The sequence below is a fragment of the Sturnira hondurensis genome, unplaced genomic scaffold (assembly GCF_014824575.4).
Source record: "Sturnira hondurensis isolate 20B ecotype Veracruz unplaced genomic scaffold, ASM1482457v3 Scaffold0008196, whole genome shotgun sequence".
Taxonomy (NCBI): Eukaryota; Metazoa; Chordata; class Mammalia; order Chiroptera; family Phyllostomidae; genus Sturnira; species Sturnira hondurensis.
This window is the reverse complement of record NW_028080827.1, coordinates 874,005-888,623: the sequence shown is the minus strand read 5'-3', so window position 1 is coordinate 888,623 and position 14,619 is coordinate 874,005. Positions and strand designations below refer to the sequence as shown.

The window sequence follows — 14,619 nt, the reverse complement described above, 5'->3', positions numbered from 1 at the left end:
GAAGCAACCATACATTAATGTTTCCTTCCTCTCACCTTCCCTTCCCCTCTAAAGATGAATAAATAAAATATTTAAAAAAAAATCACAGGTGATAGGGGTGCTACTGGCCCAATGACCTATACTTTGAGCATTTGAACATTCAATTATCTCTATGGGTTCCTTGTACCTTAAAAGTTTATTTCAAATAATTCTATTACTATATTAAATTGTTTTAGGCAAATAGGATTTTGAGAAGAAATAAAACCAAAGAAGAAAATTATAAGGGCAAAAAAATAAGAAAATCATCAGGTGAAACTACACTGAAAAAAATCTTTTTCTTTTATGACTAAATATAGTTTACCCTCTGGGAAAGAAACAGTTAAATATAATCACTATCAGTTACCAGAATAGTATATCTTTTAAAATCCTTATAAAAAGAATTTATTGGACATATGAATAGCAATTTAAAGTTTCAAGAAGTGAGAAATCCCAAAAGATAAATTATAATCTATACAGTAGTGATATATAACTTGAAAGTACAATGAAAAAAATGCTCTCTTTTTAAGTGATAAAAAAATTAAATCTTTTGACAACAACTTAACAGGAAGTCAGATATTTATTCAAAGAAAAGTATAAGACTACAATGAAGCATGAATAAATGGAGTCTTAGATGTAAGGGCAAAAGGTAGTAATACAATTTTGCCCAATTTAATTTGCAGATTTAATTCAATACACATTGAAGTTTCTAAGGACTAGTTATAGAACTGATAAACTAATAGTGAAATTCTTCTGAAGAATAGAAAAAAAGGTAGGCTCAACTTAATAAAAACAGTAGTTTGCAAACCCATACATGATGCTGTGGTTTGTAATAATAAACATGTACTTGGTCTTCATCCCTTTTCTGGCAGAGAGCTCCTAAACCCTTGGTACATCCTAAATGAGGTGTCCTTTGTTATGTTAATGAGATTGCTAGCACAATTGACCAAGTAATTAGACATTGGAACTTTCAGTCCCATCCCCCTGACCTATAGGGAGTGGAGAGGGAATAGGTGTTGAACCAGTCACCAGTGTCTGATTATTTAACCAACCATGCCTCCATAAAAACCCCAAAGGACAGAGGTCAGAGCACTTCTCCACTGGTGAAAAGGCAGAGATTTGGAGACAGTAGTAAAGTGCTTGGAGTAAACATGGAAGCTCTGCACTGTCTCCCCATATCTTGCCTTAAGTATCCCTTTTGTCTGGCTGTTCCTGAGTTATATCATTTTACAATAAACAGGTAATCTATTAAGTAAAATGTTTCTCTGAGTTCTGTCAGCTGCTCAAGCAAATTAATCAGACCTAAGTAGGGGGATTCTTAGAAACTTAGATCTATTGCAAATAGGTCAGAAGCACAGGCAAAAACCTGGATTTGCAAAGAGGGTGGGAGTGGCAGTCTTGAAGGACCAAGCCCAAACGTGTCAGATCTAAGGCCACCTTCAGGTAAGTAGTGTCAGAATTCAGCTGAATTGTGGGACATCTGGTGTTTAATGACTGCTTGGTGGTGCAGGAAAAACCTACACACTTTGAAATTGGGATAAAATTATCACATACTAGGAATATAAGAATTAGAATAAAATGAAAATCCTAGAGATGGGTATAAATAGTGAAATAATTTAATGTATAATAAACAAGAAATAAATACCACAAAGTAAAAATAAGTACTAAGAATCCTGTGACAGATGGTTATCAGATAGAGGAAATTATTTGGGATCACTGTAAATTCCAAAGAGGTTAAATAATAAATTAAATGGGAAATAAATAAAAATTGAGTAGTATTATCCATGGCCAAATGAAAGACTGATGATTTTCTATCAAGGAGATGAAGGTTTGTCATAAGAGTCAAGATGGATATGCTTAATATACACAAATAAAAGCCTATTGTGTCATATTCAGGTAAGCTGAAGGATATAAGATCAACAAGCAAACATCAGTCATAACTGGAGAAATGTGGAGAAAAAGGAAACCTTGTACACTGTTGGTGAGAATGTAAATTGCTACTGCCACTATGGAAAATGGTATGGAGGCTTCTCAAAAAATGAAAAACAGAACTACCATAGGATCCAGAAATTATACAAAAATACAATACTAATTTTATAAGATATATGTACCCCAATGCTCAGTGCAGCATTATTTATAAAAGCCAAGCCATGGAAACAACCTAAGTGTCTATCAATGAATGAATGAATGAATGAATGAATGAATGGATAAAGAAAGAAACTGCCTGGCTGGTATGGCTCAGTGGATTGAGTGCTGACCTATGAACCAAAGTTTTGCTGGTTCGATCCCCAGTCAGGGCACATGACTGAGCTGCAGGCCAGCTTCCCAATAGGCGGCACTTGAGAGGCAACCACACATCAATGTTTCTCTCTCTCTTTCTCCCTTTCTTCCTCCCTCTCTAAAAATAAAAAACGTATTTTTTTAAAAATAAATTGTGAATTTTTTCAGCCATAAAAAAGAATGAAATCTTGCTATTTACAAAAAGGATGACCTGAGGGCATTATGGTAAGTGAAATAAGTCAGACAGAGAAAAATATAAATACCATATGATCTTATATGTAGACTCTAAAAACAACAACAACAAACCAAACTCACATATACAGAGGACACACTGGTAGTTGCCAGAGGCAGAGGGTAGGGGTTGGGGTGAGAGAAATGGATAAAGAGTTATAAAAGGTAAAATTAAAAAAAGGGAATTGAGTACAACAGACATAGAAAATTTGCATCATATAAAAATATTGACTTTATATATGTACATTTGTTATATATATGCTAATATACATGATAAATATATGTAATATATGTAACACTGATGCACACCTATTATTTCTACAATATGAAAATAAAATACCATATTCTAAACCTCTAAGATAAAATCAAGTATTAGCATATTAGAAAATTATGTTAAAAGAATTTAAACCAAAAGCCAAAAAAATATATCTAAAAATGAAATTAAGAAAATTAGATTTACAATATCAAAATGAATAAAACACTTAGGAATAAATTTAACCAAGAAAGCACAATACTTATACACTGAAAACTATAAAAAATTACTAAAAGAAATTAAAGATACTCTACATAAATGGAAAGACATCTGTTTTCATGGACTAGAATACTTAATATTGTTTAGATGAGAGTATGTGCCAAAGCAATTTATAAATTCAATGCAATTCCTGTTAAAATCCCAGCTGCATTTTTAGTAGAAATAAACAAGCGATCCAAAATTCACATGGAATTGTAAGAGATCCTAAATAGTCAAAATGTTATAAGGAAGGTCTCACACTTCCTGATTTCAAAAATTACTACAAAGTTAAAGTAATCTAAATAGTTGTATTACTATCATCTGGTATAAATGGAACAGAATTAAGAGTCCAGAATAAACGCAAGTATCTGTGGTCAACTGATTTTTAACAAGAATGCCAAGAACATTCAATGAGGGGAAAGAAGAATTTCTTCAACAAATAGTGCTGGAAAAGGACTCATGGACAATAGACAACAGTGTGGTGATTCATGGGGGGAGAGGAGTATAAATGATAACAGAAAAAATGCAATAAAGATTAAAAAAATAGTGCCAGGATAAATACCCACATACAGAACAATCAACCTTCATCTTCACCTCACATTATACACAAAAGTTAACTTAGGATAGATAAAACCCTACAAATAAAAGGTAACACTACATATCTTTTAGAAGAAAAGATGGCAGAGCTTCATGACCTTTGATTTGGGAAAAATTTCTTGCACATGACACAAAAAGCATGAACAACAACAAAAAAAATAAAGATAAATTGGACTTCAAAATTTAAAAACTTTGTTTTTAATCAAAAGACACTATCAGAGTGAAAAGATAACCCATAGAATAGGCAAAAATAGTGAGAATCTTAAATCTAGAATACATAAAGAAGGCTTAAAATTGAACAAAGACAACTTAATTTAAAAATGGGCATAAGAGCTGAAGAGACATTTTTCCAAAGAGGATATACAAATGGCAAACAAGTACATGAAAAGATGCTCATTGTCATTAGTCATTAGGAAAACACAAATGAAGATCACAGTGATACCACCTGCTAGTATGGCAATAGTTTAAAAAAATGAGAAATATTAAGTGTTGACAAGGATGTGGAAAATTGAAACACTCATGCATTGCTGGTGGGCCTGTAAAATGGTGCAGTTGCTTTGGTCAATCGGTGAATGGATAAACAAAGTATATTCATACAATTGAATAGTATCCAGCCATAAAAAGAACATGGCTAAAACTTAAAAATAGTATGCTAAGTGAAGGGAGCCAGACAAAAAAGCTACATATTGTGTGATTCCCTAGATATGAAATATCCAGAATAGGTAAATCCATAAAATCAGAAAGCAACTTTAGTCATTGCTAGGAATAAAGTGGTAGAAGGGAATGAGGAGTGACTATTTAATAGGTAGAGTTTTCTTTGAGGGTGATGAAAAAGTTCTGGAATTAAACAGTTGTGATGACTATACACCACTGGGAATGTACTAAGTGCCATCGAATTGAACACTTTGCTGAATTTTATCTGTATTTTATCAAAATTTAAAAATTATTTTAATTAAAAACTTTTGTATGATAAAAGTCTCATATCAAGAAAGGCAACTGAAGCCAAAAATTATGATAGAGGTAGTAATTTATAAAAGATCAGTGTCTGAATATCTTAATTATTTATAAAGATTTGACACAAAGATATAGGATCAATTTCCAAACTTACCAGGATTAGTATTCAAAACTGATGCATAGTTTATATACCAAGAAATAATTACAGTTAAATTTCTTATAAAAATGGACAGGTCACAAAAAAGTAAATACTTATTAAAACATCTTTAAGGAACATATTCTAAATGCCTTATAAAGAAGTTAAAAAGCAAAGGTGGTCAAGTTATAGTGAAATAAATTTAAACATCACTAGTAACACTGTGAAACTTTTCTAGAGAATAATCTGACAAAAGATAACAGGACCGAGAAAGCAAGTCAAGTACTTTGACCTAGTAATTTCAGTTTGGAATAGACTTTGAAAAGGAACACCCAAAGTGGAAGAAGCATTAAGTACTTTGGGAAAAGACATTCAGTTACTACAACTAATATCAGAGAATACGAAATAATTTAAATAATAAAAGAATAGAGCTAAATGAACATTATTATTGCCTAAGCACAGTGTATGGATATATGTACATGTGAGTATACACATATATATACACACACATATTTAAAAAGACAACTATGTAACTATCTGATAGGTTAAAATGTATGTAAGAAATAACATACGAGTAAATGACAAAATAGTGCTCACATTGATTTCAACTCTATATACACATTGAAAAGAATTTGGAGTATTTAAAACTCAATAGGCTCTTTTAAAATTAAGTTGTAGAGAGTGATAATTCCGTGGCAATTATTTTCCAGTTACATTCTTTGCCCAAAGATTGGTAAAAAAAAAAAACAATGACAAATATGTAAGGCAAATAAAAAAAGTATAGGATAAACTATAAATTTAGAAGAAAATCTTAAGTGATCAAATTAAGATATATTATTTAGCTATACCCTTACTCTAAACCTCTTTTTGTTGAGACAAAAGTGTTCAGACCACTCTTCCAACAAGATTTGAGAAAATATTTTTTCACTGTATTTAAAATGTTAGTCAAATTCTTAAAAATAAAAATGTTTTTCACATAATACTTTAGTCAAAATACACAGACATGCTTTTAAATGACAAGGAAGAAAAGTCAATTAAATGCATCCAAACTATATGTTCATACGTACCTGAAATACGAACAAATGTCATGAGACCAATAAACATACCTTGGATAGATTTAAAAAATGTAACACTGTGTAGTACTCATCATACAAGCAACCTGTGTACAAACAGCTGCCTAAACACTGTTCTGAACATAGAACCCACCAAAAAAGCAAACAAAGGCAAACTGGAGGTTTTAGACATTGTTTGTTCAGAAGTTGAAGGTAAGCCTTGAAAAGCAGAAACAGTAAAAATGTATAGTTTAAGGGAGCTGTTTCATATGCACCAAATGCTCTCTACTACCCAAATTTTTTCTTGTGAGTTCCTGAAAATCTACCAGAATTATAATTAACAGGTATTATCTATCTATCAAACTCCATACCTCTGAAACAATTAAGCACTCATGCTTTATTACATAGTACAATGAATATGTTCAATTTTTTTTCACTTCTAAGACCTAAATGAAGTAAACTGCAGTAGAAGGGAATGAAAAAGGAAGAGGCAGGGAACCATCCACTATGACACTCACATCAGGTCTATATTTCTCCCAGAATCCATTTTTCAAAACTATTTATCTTCTCCTCCTTATAATCATTCACTTAGACTAGTGAAGTGTATTTTTCTCACTCTTCAAAAAAATCTTAGTCATAAGAACTAATAGCATCGTTTAAAAATGAACTAAAATTTATTATTTAATACTGGCAAACATGAGAAGCTTTAAAAAAATCTTCTTTAAGATCTCTATTCACTTAAAACTTGTTTTTCTCTTAAATTTTACCACCGTTACATTTTCTGCTAATATGCATATAGCTTTAATATACATCCATTAGTTAGGTATATATCTTTATTATAATAATAAAGATCTTAATTGGGCCTTATAAACGAACATTGTATTTAAAGAAATTTTTCAGCATAATATTCATTAACTGATTCTTACTTTGTTTCAACTTATGGAAATCACCAACTTTATCCTTGGTAGCCTGCTTTAGGATAACTGTTTGAATTCTGGGTTCATTCTCCAAGTTTGGGGCTGGAATTAAACGCTGAAGAAGATTGGGAGGGTTCTGTTTTGAAGTTCCAGGGTTTCCATTGTGATTTATAGGAGAATCTATGACAGAAAAACATCAAGTTAAGGTTTTATTTTGCAGAAGAATTTCACAAGACCTGCTTTAGAAGAGCTAAGACATATTGTTGTATGACACTGGGTAGTCAGGTAGCTTTGTTTTTTTAATATTTATTATAATTTCTTCGACCAAATCTTATAACCAATATGCTTCTAGCTGTGTAAAGTTTACTAATCAGTCCCCATGAGCATCTCCAGTACTGATTATAAACCTATTTACCAAAGGGATTTATAGTAGAAACTAAAAAATTAAAATGGTAATGATACAGGCTGGATGACTCTTTTCCTCTCTCCAAAGTACATATTGCTGTCAGAAATCTCCAAAATACAGTAAAGCTTTTAGAAGTTTCAAACTCTAAGTTATTTTCATCTACACAATTACAACTATTAACTCTTGATTTAAAAAATTTTATTGATTGATTTTAGAGAGAAAGGAAGGTGGGGGGTAGAGGGGAAGAGAAAGAGAGAGAGAGAGAAACATCAATTTGTTGTTCCAATTATTTATGAATTCATTGGTTGATTCTTATATGTGTCCTGACAGGTAATTGAACCTGCAACCTGGATTGGTCAATCCAGACAAGGCTCTAACCAACTGAGCTACCTGACCAGGGCCAATTGCTTTCTTACTAGAATCTCCTGGATGTACCTTTCTTTCCCCCAACCCCCGTTTTCCACATCAAAGCCTTGATTTTGATCCTTATTATAATTATTTTTAACTATATCAGTCCTCATTTTAGGAGAACATTTATGTAAAACCCAATAGGTATTCAGAAAACAAATATTCATAAGTACAGAGTAGGGAGTTTAAAACAGGTGGACCTAGTAATTTATAGAAGGCCTCAGTGAGACAAATTTGAACACATTTTGAAAAGGTAAATACATACAGACTGAGAAAGATGAAAGGAAATGTAGTCCAGAGTGGCAAAACAAATAATTCTTTTGACTTTAGTAATATATTAAATGTGCATTAAAATTTTTTTATTGATTGATTTTAAAGAGACAGAAAGACAGAGAGAGAGAAAAAAAACATCAATTTGTTGTTCCGCTTATTTATGCACTCACTGGTTAATTCCTGCATGTGCTCTGACTGGGGACCAAACCTACATCCTTGGCATATCTGGATGATACTCTAACCAAATGAGCTCCCCAACTGGGGCACAAGGTACATTTTTTTAAATTTTTAATTTATTTATCTTTTTGATTACTTGTTCCTGAGCTTGTAACAGTCATTTGAAAATATATAACATTAACTAGAAAAATCCTACTTCATTATGCTCTTAAATGACATGTTTTATTCACTACATAACAATACATGACCAGGAAATTGGTTTTCAAGTACAAATTTAAGCATTAAGACTTCATACCTGGAATCATATTTGGGGAGAGGGGTTGTCCAGTTGCATGATGGGAGATTGCTTGATGATTTCCATATTGAGAGACGGAAACAGGAGGCTTCTTCAAAACTAAAAGAAAAAATTAGATCCATATTATTCCCATTGATTTTATGATTTCTAAAAAAAACCAACCACCATAAATCTATTTACACTGCACTAATCTTATGATGCTTATCCTAATTTTGTAATCCTTATATAGTTAATTTGTGGTTACTAACTGGTACATTGCACTATCACAAATTTTTGTGATCAATAAATTTGAACTGAATATAAGACAGTAGGAACTCTATCTTGTTCACCACTATATTCCCAACACTTAGAATAGTGCCTGGCATATAAGAGGATCTCAACTAAGATTTGATGAATGTGTAAGTAAAAAAATCTCTTCAGATACAGTGAGACCTTTTTATATACATAGCACAAATAAAACTTGACATTTACAGATTAAGTGAACCAATAAAAATATGCTACTCTAAATTTCTCAGATTTATTTATTTATTTTTTTAAATATTTTATTTATTTATTTTTAGAGAGAGGGGATGGGGAGGAGAAAGAGTGGGAGAGAAACATCAATGTGTGGTTGCCTCTCACGTGTCCCCCACTGGGGACCTGGCCTGCAACCCAGGCATGTGCCCTGAGTGGGAATCGAACCAGCAACCCTTTGCCTCACAGGCCTGTGCTCAATCCACTGAGCTACACCAGCCAGGGCAAATTGCTCAGATTTAAATAAAAATAAATATGAGTGATATAACAAGTTGAGATTTTATATTCAAAGAGAGAAAATTAAATTGTACCCAGGGCCTTACCAACAAAAATATACATACTTAGAGTTGGGACTTTCTTCTCCCTTAGGAAATGAAGACAACAGGGAAAGAGATAAATTTTCACTCACTACCACTAATTCCACTGCATCCTTGGGCAGCTTAACATGATAAAAAGAAGAGAGCAAAGAAGGAAGCTAGAGAGAAGAAAGATAAAGATAGAAAAATAGAAAGCTCCTCTCTAAGATACGGCTAGTGGCACATCTTATACTTCTAAAACGTTGGTGGCTGAGATGATGCTATGTAATCCTATTTCAGTATATTTTTCCTGGGCACAGGGGAAGATCAGCCTTTCTTGTGGTTAAGGTCCATAAGACTGGGTTCTGATCATGTGAACGCAGGTGAAACTGAATGTGACACTTCCAAGTATGGTGATCAAATCTGTGCAAATCAATTATAATCTGTCTGCACTTTTTGCCACAATTTAGGAGGCTACAAATGAAGATGGTAGCTTCAAATAATGAAGGGGACACTGCTTGAAAATGAACTGCAAAGAGAGACATCCGACCTGCCCCAGACTATCATATGAGCAATAAACAAACCTTTATTGTTTTAAGTCACTGCAATTTGGGGGCTGTAAATTAATATACCACAGCTTAACCAATCCTGACTACTACACGGGTAATTTTTACAATCCTCAAAGTTTATTTTAATCACTCAATTTTGTTTATTATGACATAGATCTCTAACCTTAAGGACCCAAGAAATTTAAAATTCACTAAGAAAGCAATCTACTCAAATTTATAGCAAGTTGAGGTTTTCTTTATCTTGCTGTGTTCCCATCACCTTGTTCCTAATGTCAGCTATAATGCCCCATACCCACTTCTGCACATAAGACAGCTAAATGACAACTATTAGCTAACATCTTGAAAGTACTATGTCAGGCTTAAGAATACAATTTCGATTTGCTAACAGACTCTGAGGACACTAAGCACCCAGTAGATATATTCAGAAAGAGAAGTCTGTCATGATCTACAAATTTCTTGATCGCTGTTTGACAATAGCTGGCTCCAGCACCATACAAATCAGAAGACAAGGGAGAGGACCTCTGCTACTAAACAAGAAGTTATCATACATGTTCTTATTTTATATGATAATGCCTCCTGTTCAAGAGCAAGGTGTCTATTTGGAGGAAAAACTACAGTTTAGATAGAAAAAAGCTGGATTAAAACAGACTTTAGAAAGTGCCCAGAGGAATTTAAATCTGTTATAGTAGAAGCAGAGCAGTAATATGGAGCTCTTTTTTTTCCTTTTCCTTTTTTTTTTTTAAAAAAAAAAAACCATTTTATTTATTTATTTATTTTTAGAAAGAGGGGAAGGGAAAGAGAAAGAGTGGGAGAGAAACACCAATGTGTGGTTGCCTGTCATGTGTCCCCTACTGGGGACCTGGCCTGCAACCCAGGCATGTGCCCTGACTGGAATTGAACCAGCGACCCTTTGCTTCACAGGCCCGTGCTCAATCCACTGAGCCACACCAGCCAGGGCTCTTTTATATGGAGCTCTTTTAAGTTTGACATAATACATATTTTTAGAGAAAGTATGGAAAAATAACAAAGCACAAAGAAATTTAAAAATAACTGTCATTTCACCATTTAAAACTACTGTTACCATTTTGAGAACACCTCTTCGATGTTGTTGGGTTTTTTTCAGTACACTATACTGTATGAGATCTGTCCAGAAAAAAATCCAACCATTGTTAATATAATGAGAAGAGTTTGCGCAACATCGATGGAACCTGGCAGCCAAGAAAAGTGGACTGGAATGTGCATGTGTGAACAATGACGACTTCACTGTACTAGTCAGTGGGGGTGGGGCGGTAGATGCCAATGAGTGAGAATAGGTACTGTGTGGCCATCACATTCAAAATGACTAAGTGAGTACAGCAACAAAACTGTATTAAATTTTGCATTAAGCTTGAACATTCCTCTGCCAAAACTATTTGGATGATTCAGAAGGCAGCAGATATGGGCAACCTGGTGATCAGCAGCTTCATCACAACAACACACCACTCATGCATCACACCTCATATAGAGCTTTTTGGCAAAACAGAAAATCACTCAGGTGATTTCAAACCAGGCCTGCTACAGCCCAGATTTGGGCCCTGCAACTTCTGGCTTTTCCCAGAACCAAGATCATCTTTGTAAGGGAAGAGATTTCAGACTATCAATGAGATTCAGGGAAATAAGATGGAGCAGCTGATGGTGAGTGAGAAAACTGTATGAGGTCCCAAGGTACCTACTTTAAAGGGGACCGAGGAATCATTGTCTATGTACAATGTTTCTTGTATCTTGTATTTTCTCCCATAAATGTCTCTATTTTTCATAGTAAATGGCTTGATACTTTCTGGACAGACCTTGTATACCTAAACAAAATTAGGATCCTACCATATATATTATTTTATCAGACTTATTTGCTGTTTTCCTCTGTATTACTTTAAATTTTTTAAATTAAATTTACTGGGGTAGCACTGGTTAATAATATTTATAAACTTCAAGTATACTTTAAATACAACATCTATATACTCTATTGTGTGCTCACAACCAAAGTTGGGTCCCCCCTCTTTTGTCCATGTATGTGATCCCCTTTACTCTTTGTCCTCCCACCACCTCCCTTCCCTCCAGTAACCATGACTCTGGTGTCTGTATCTATGAGTTTGTATGTTTATTTTGTTTGTTCATTTGTTGCTTTTTATTTTATATCCATATGAGTAAAATCATATGGTTCTTGTCTTTTTCCACCCAACTTATTTAGCCTAATATGCTCAAGACCCATCAATGTTGTTACAAATGGCAATTTCATCTTTGTTAAAGGAGAATAGAATACTATCATATATATGAGGGGGGAACCCCCAAAAAACAAAATTATCTTCTGGAGAACAGACCCCTTGTAGTACAGGCTTCTCCCTCTAGGTGAGGATTCTAGGAATCCATCTGTACCAGTATACCAGCTGGCATTGTAAGAGGCTATGTTTGGCTTCAGTGAATTTTTTTTCAAAGACTCTTTCAATGCATTTGCCCATTTCATGACAAGTGATTTACAAGCACACCTGCTCACATTGCTCAGTATTCAGCAGTTTTTTAACAAAAAAACAGCATGACCCCTGTGCCCCACTCCCATTCATCCAATTTTGCCCCGAATGACTTTTTTTGTTTCCCTGAATAAAAAGAGTTCTAAAAGGAAAACATTTTGCCAATGTGGAAGAGGTGAATATATTCCTCTGCAGCCCCATTTCTGACTCCTCCCACAATTAGTTACACCTGCCAGCATTCCTGTATTCTTCCAGCTTTATTGGGCTGCCATGGTAAGTCTGGGCAGGTGTGACCCCATGTCACAGAGCTAATCTTCTCCAAGCTCTCACACAGGTACTGTAACTAGGGGGAGCTGCCTCCCAGTTACATCTTGGGTGGAAATCACTTTCACCTCGCAGGCTCAAAGGATGGCCACAGTTATGTAACATATCTATGAAACCAGTTAAAGGTTATAGATATGTAAATGACCATCCCAGAGGTTAGCTGTAAAGCTGTTGCTCTACAACACAGCTCCCAATGGCCTGCTCCATGTGTCCCATGCCCCAGCTCAGCCTTGTTGCAGGGGGTGGTGAGGACATCCTATATATTTTACTAGTATTTCCTGGACACTTGAGTTCTGGACCCCATTACAAATCCCTATTTGGGGTCCCCCTCTTGGCTGCACCCTGTTACAGTACCACTTCAGTATTACAGATACCAACCCAGACATATGCTGAATATGGGGATGGTACCCTGGTATCTGCATTTATCAAAAACTCCAAATATGGCTCTGTTGCACAGCCAAGTGAATAAAAAAATAAATAGCATGGCCTTTGGATTTAGATAAATCAGGGCTCAAGTCATGGCTCTATAATTTATTAACTGTAAAACTTTGGTTTAGTGCCTAATTTTTTGAAGCCTCAGTCCTCACCTGAAAAATAGGGATAATGCCATTTACCTTGCATGATTGATTTGTAAGAATATCTGCTAATACGCTATTAAATATCAATATATTGTGATATTGTGACATAAAATAAGAAATGTACATTTTGGAGTTTTTCTGTCCTATTTCTGGCACAGAGCTCCTTAAACCCTTGGAATTTCCTAAGTGATGAGTGTGATTAAGGTGTCTTTTGTTATGTTAATGAACTAACTTTCGAAAAGCGACTAAGGATGGGAGCTGAATGTCAGTAGGAGCCAACCAGATGGTTAGAGGATGGGAACTTTCAGTCCCATCCAGATTTCAGGCAGGGGAGAGGGGCTTGAGGTTGAATCAATCACCAATGGCCAATGGCTTCATCAATCATAACTATGTAATGAAGCCTCCATAAAAACCCAAAAGGACAACTTGCTGGTCCTTTTTCATACAGCTTCTATACTGGGGAATTAGATGACACATGTGCCACTGTGTCAGGCCCCAAGCTCAAAGGGGATAGAAGCTCCCTTGTTCTGGACCTCACCCTATATATCTTTTCATCTGGATGTTGATTTGAATCCTTTAACATTCTCTGTAATAAATTGGGAATCTAGTGGTAAATGACTTGACTTTTGTGTGCTCTTCTTGCAAATTAACCTCTGCAGAGGGGTGGTAGGAACCTCTGATTTATACAGCTAGTCAATCAGGAATACAGGTAACAACCTGGGCTTGTGACTGGCATCTGAAGTAGAGGGCAGTCTTGTGAGACAGTCCTCCACTGGTGGAAGTGATTCTATCTCTGATTAGACAGTGCCAGAATTGAGTTGAATTCTTGGACACCCAGCTGGCTTCTGAGAACTGCTTGTTGGTGTGTGGAAGCCACACACACTAGAACTGGGGCTGAGAACCCCATTTCAAATATATACTGAAGTATTGAGTTGTCAAAGTTATGCATTTATCCTTATAATAAAAAATTCCAACATGCAGCCTGAAGAAATAAAAACATTTAAATGTAAAACTGATGGAGGAACTCAACAGTTAAAAATGTTTAGCTTTAGCCCTGGCTGGTGTGGTGTGGTGGTTGAATGCCGGCCTGTGAACCAAAGGGTCACTGGTTTTATCCCAAGTCAGGGCACATGCCTGGGTTACAGGCCTAGTCCCCAGTGGGGGTATGTGAGAGGCAACCAGGCATTGGTGTTTGCCTCCCTCTCTTCCTCCCTTTTCCTCTCTAAAAAACAAATAAATAAAATCTTTAAAAAACCAAAAATGTTTAGCTTTAGACTTCCAGTCAAGATGGAGGCATAGGCAGACATGCTTCAGCTCATTAGACACCACAAAAAGAATGACAATCAGATCAGAATCAAGTAACACCCAAAACCATCAGAAAATCAAGCTGTATGGAAGTCCAACAACCAAGAATTTAAAGAAGCCACACTCATTCAGAGGGTAAGAGGGGTGGAGTCATGGAAACGAGATGGAGAGGAAGTGTAGCACAGAAAGGCTGTGCCAGTGGAATGGATGGCACCACTTTCACATGTGTTAAGTAAATATCGAGAGGAATACCTAAAGGATGAGCAATCCCAGGCCAGACT

General features: G+C 35.0%; 1 protein-coding gene across 1 annotated transcript in view; it reads right to left on the bottom strand.

The window, feature by feature from the left end:
- Positions 1-14,619, bottom strand: part of GOLM2 (golgi membrane protein 2) — a 110,151-nt gene that overhangs the window by 34,972 nt on the left and 60,560 nt on the right. Inside the window, exons 4-5 of the mRNA XM_037054427.1 lie at positions 8,253-8,362; positions 6,703-6,873 (exon numbers count right to left, since the gene is read on the bottom strand). Coding sequence (XP_036910322.1) covers positions 6,703-6,873; positions 8,253-8,362 — 281 coding nt within the window. The remainder of the gene's footprint in view (positions 1-6,702; positions 6,874-8,252; positions 8,363-14,619) is intronic.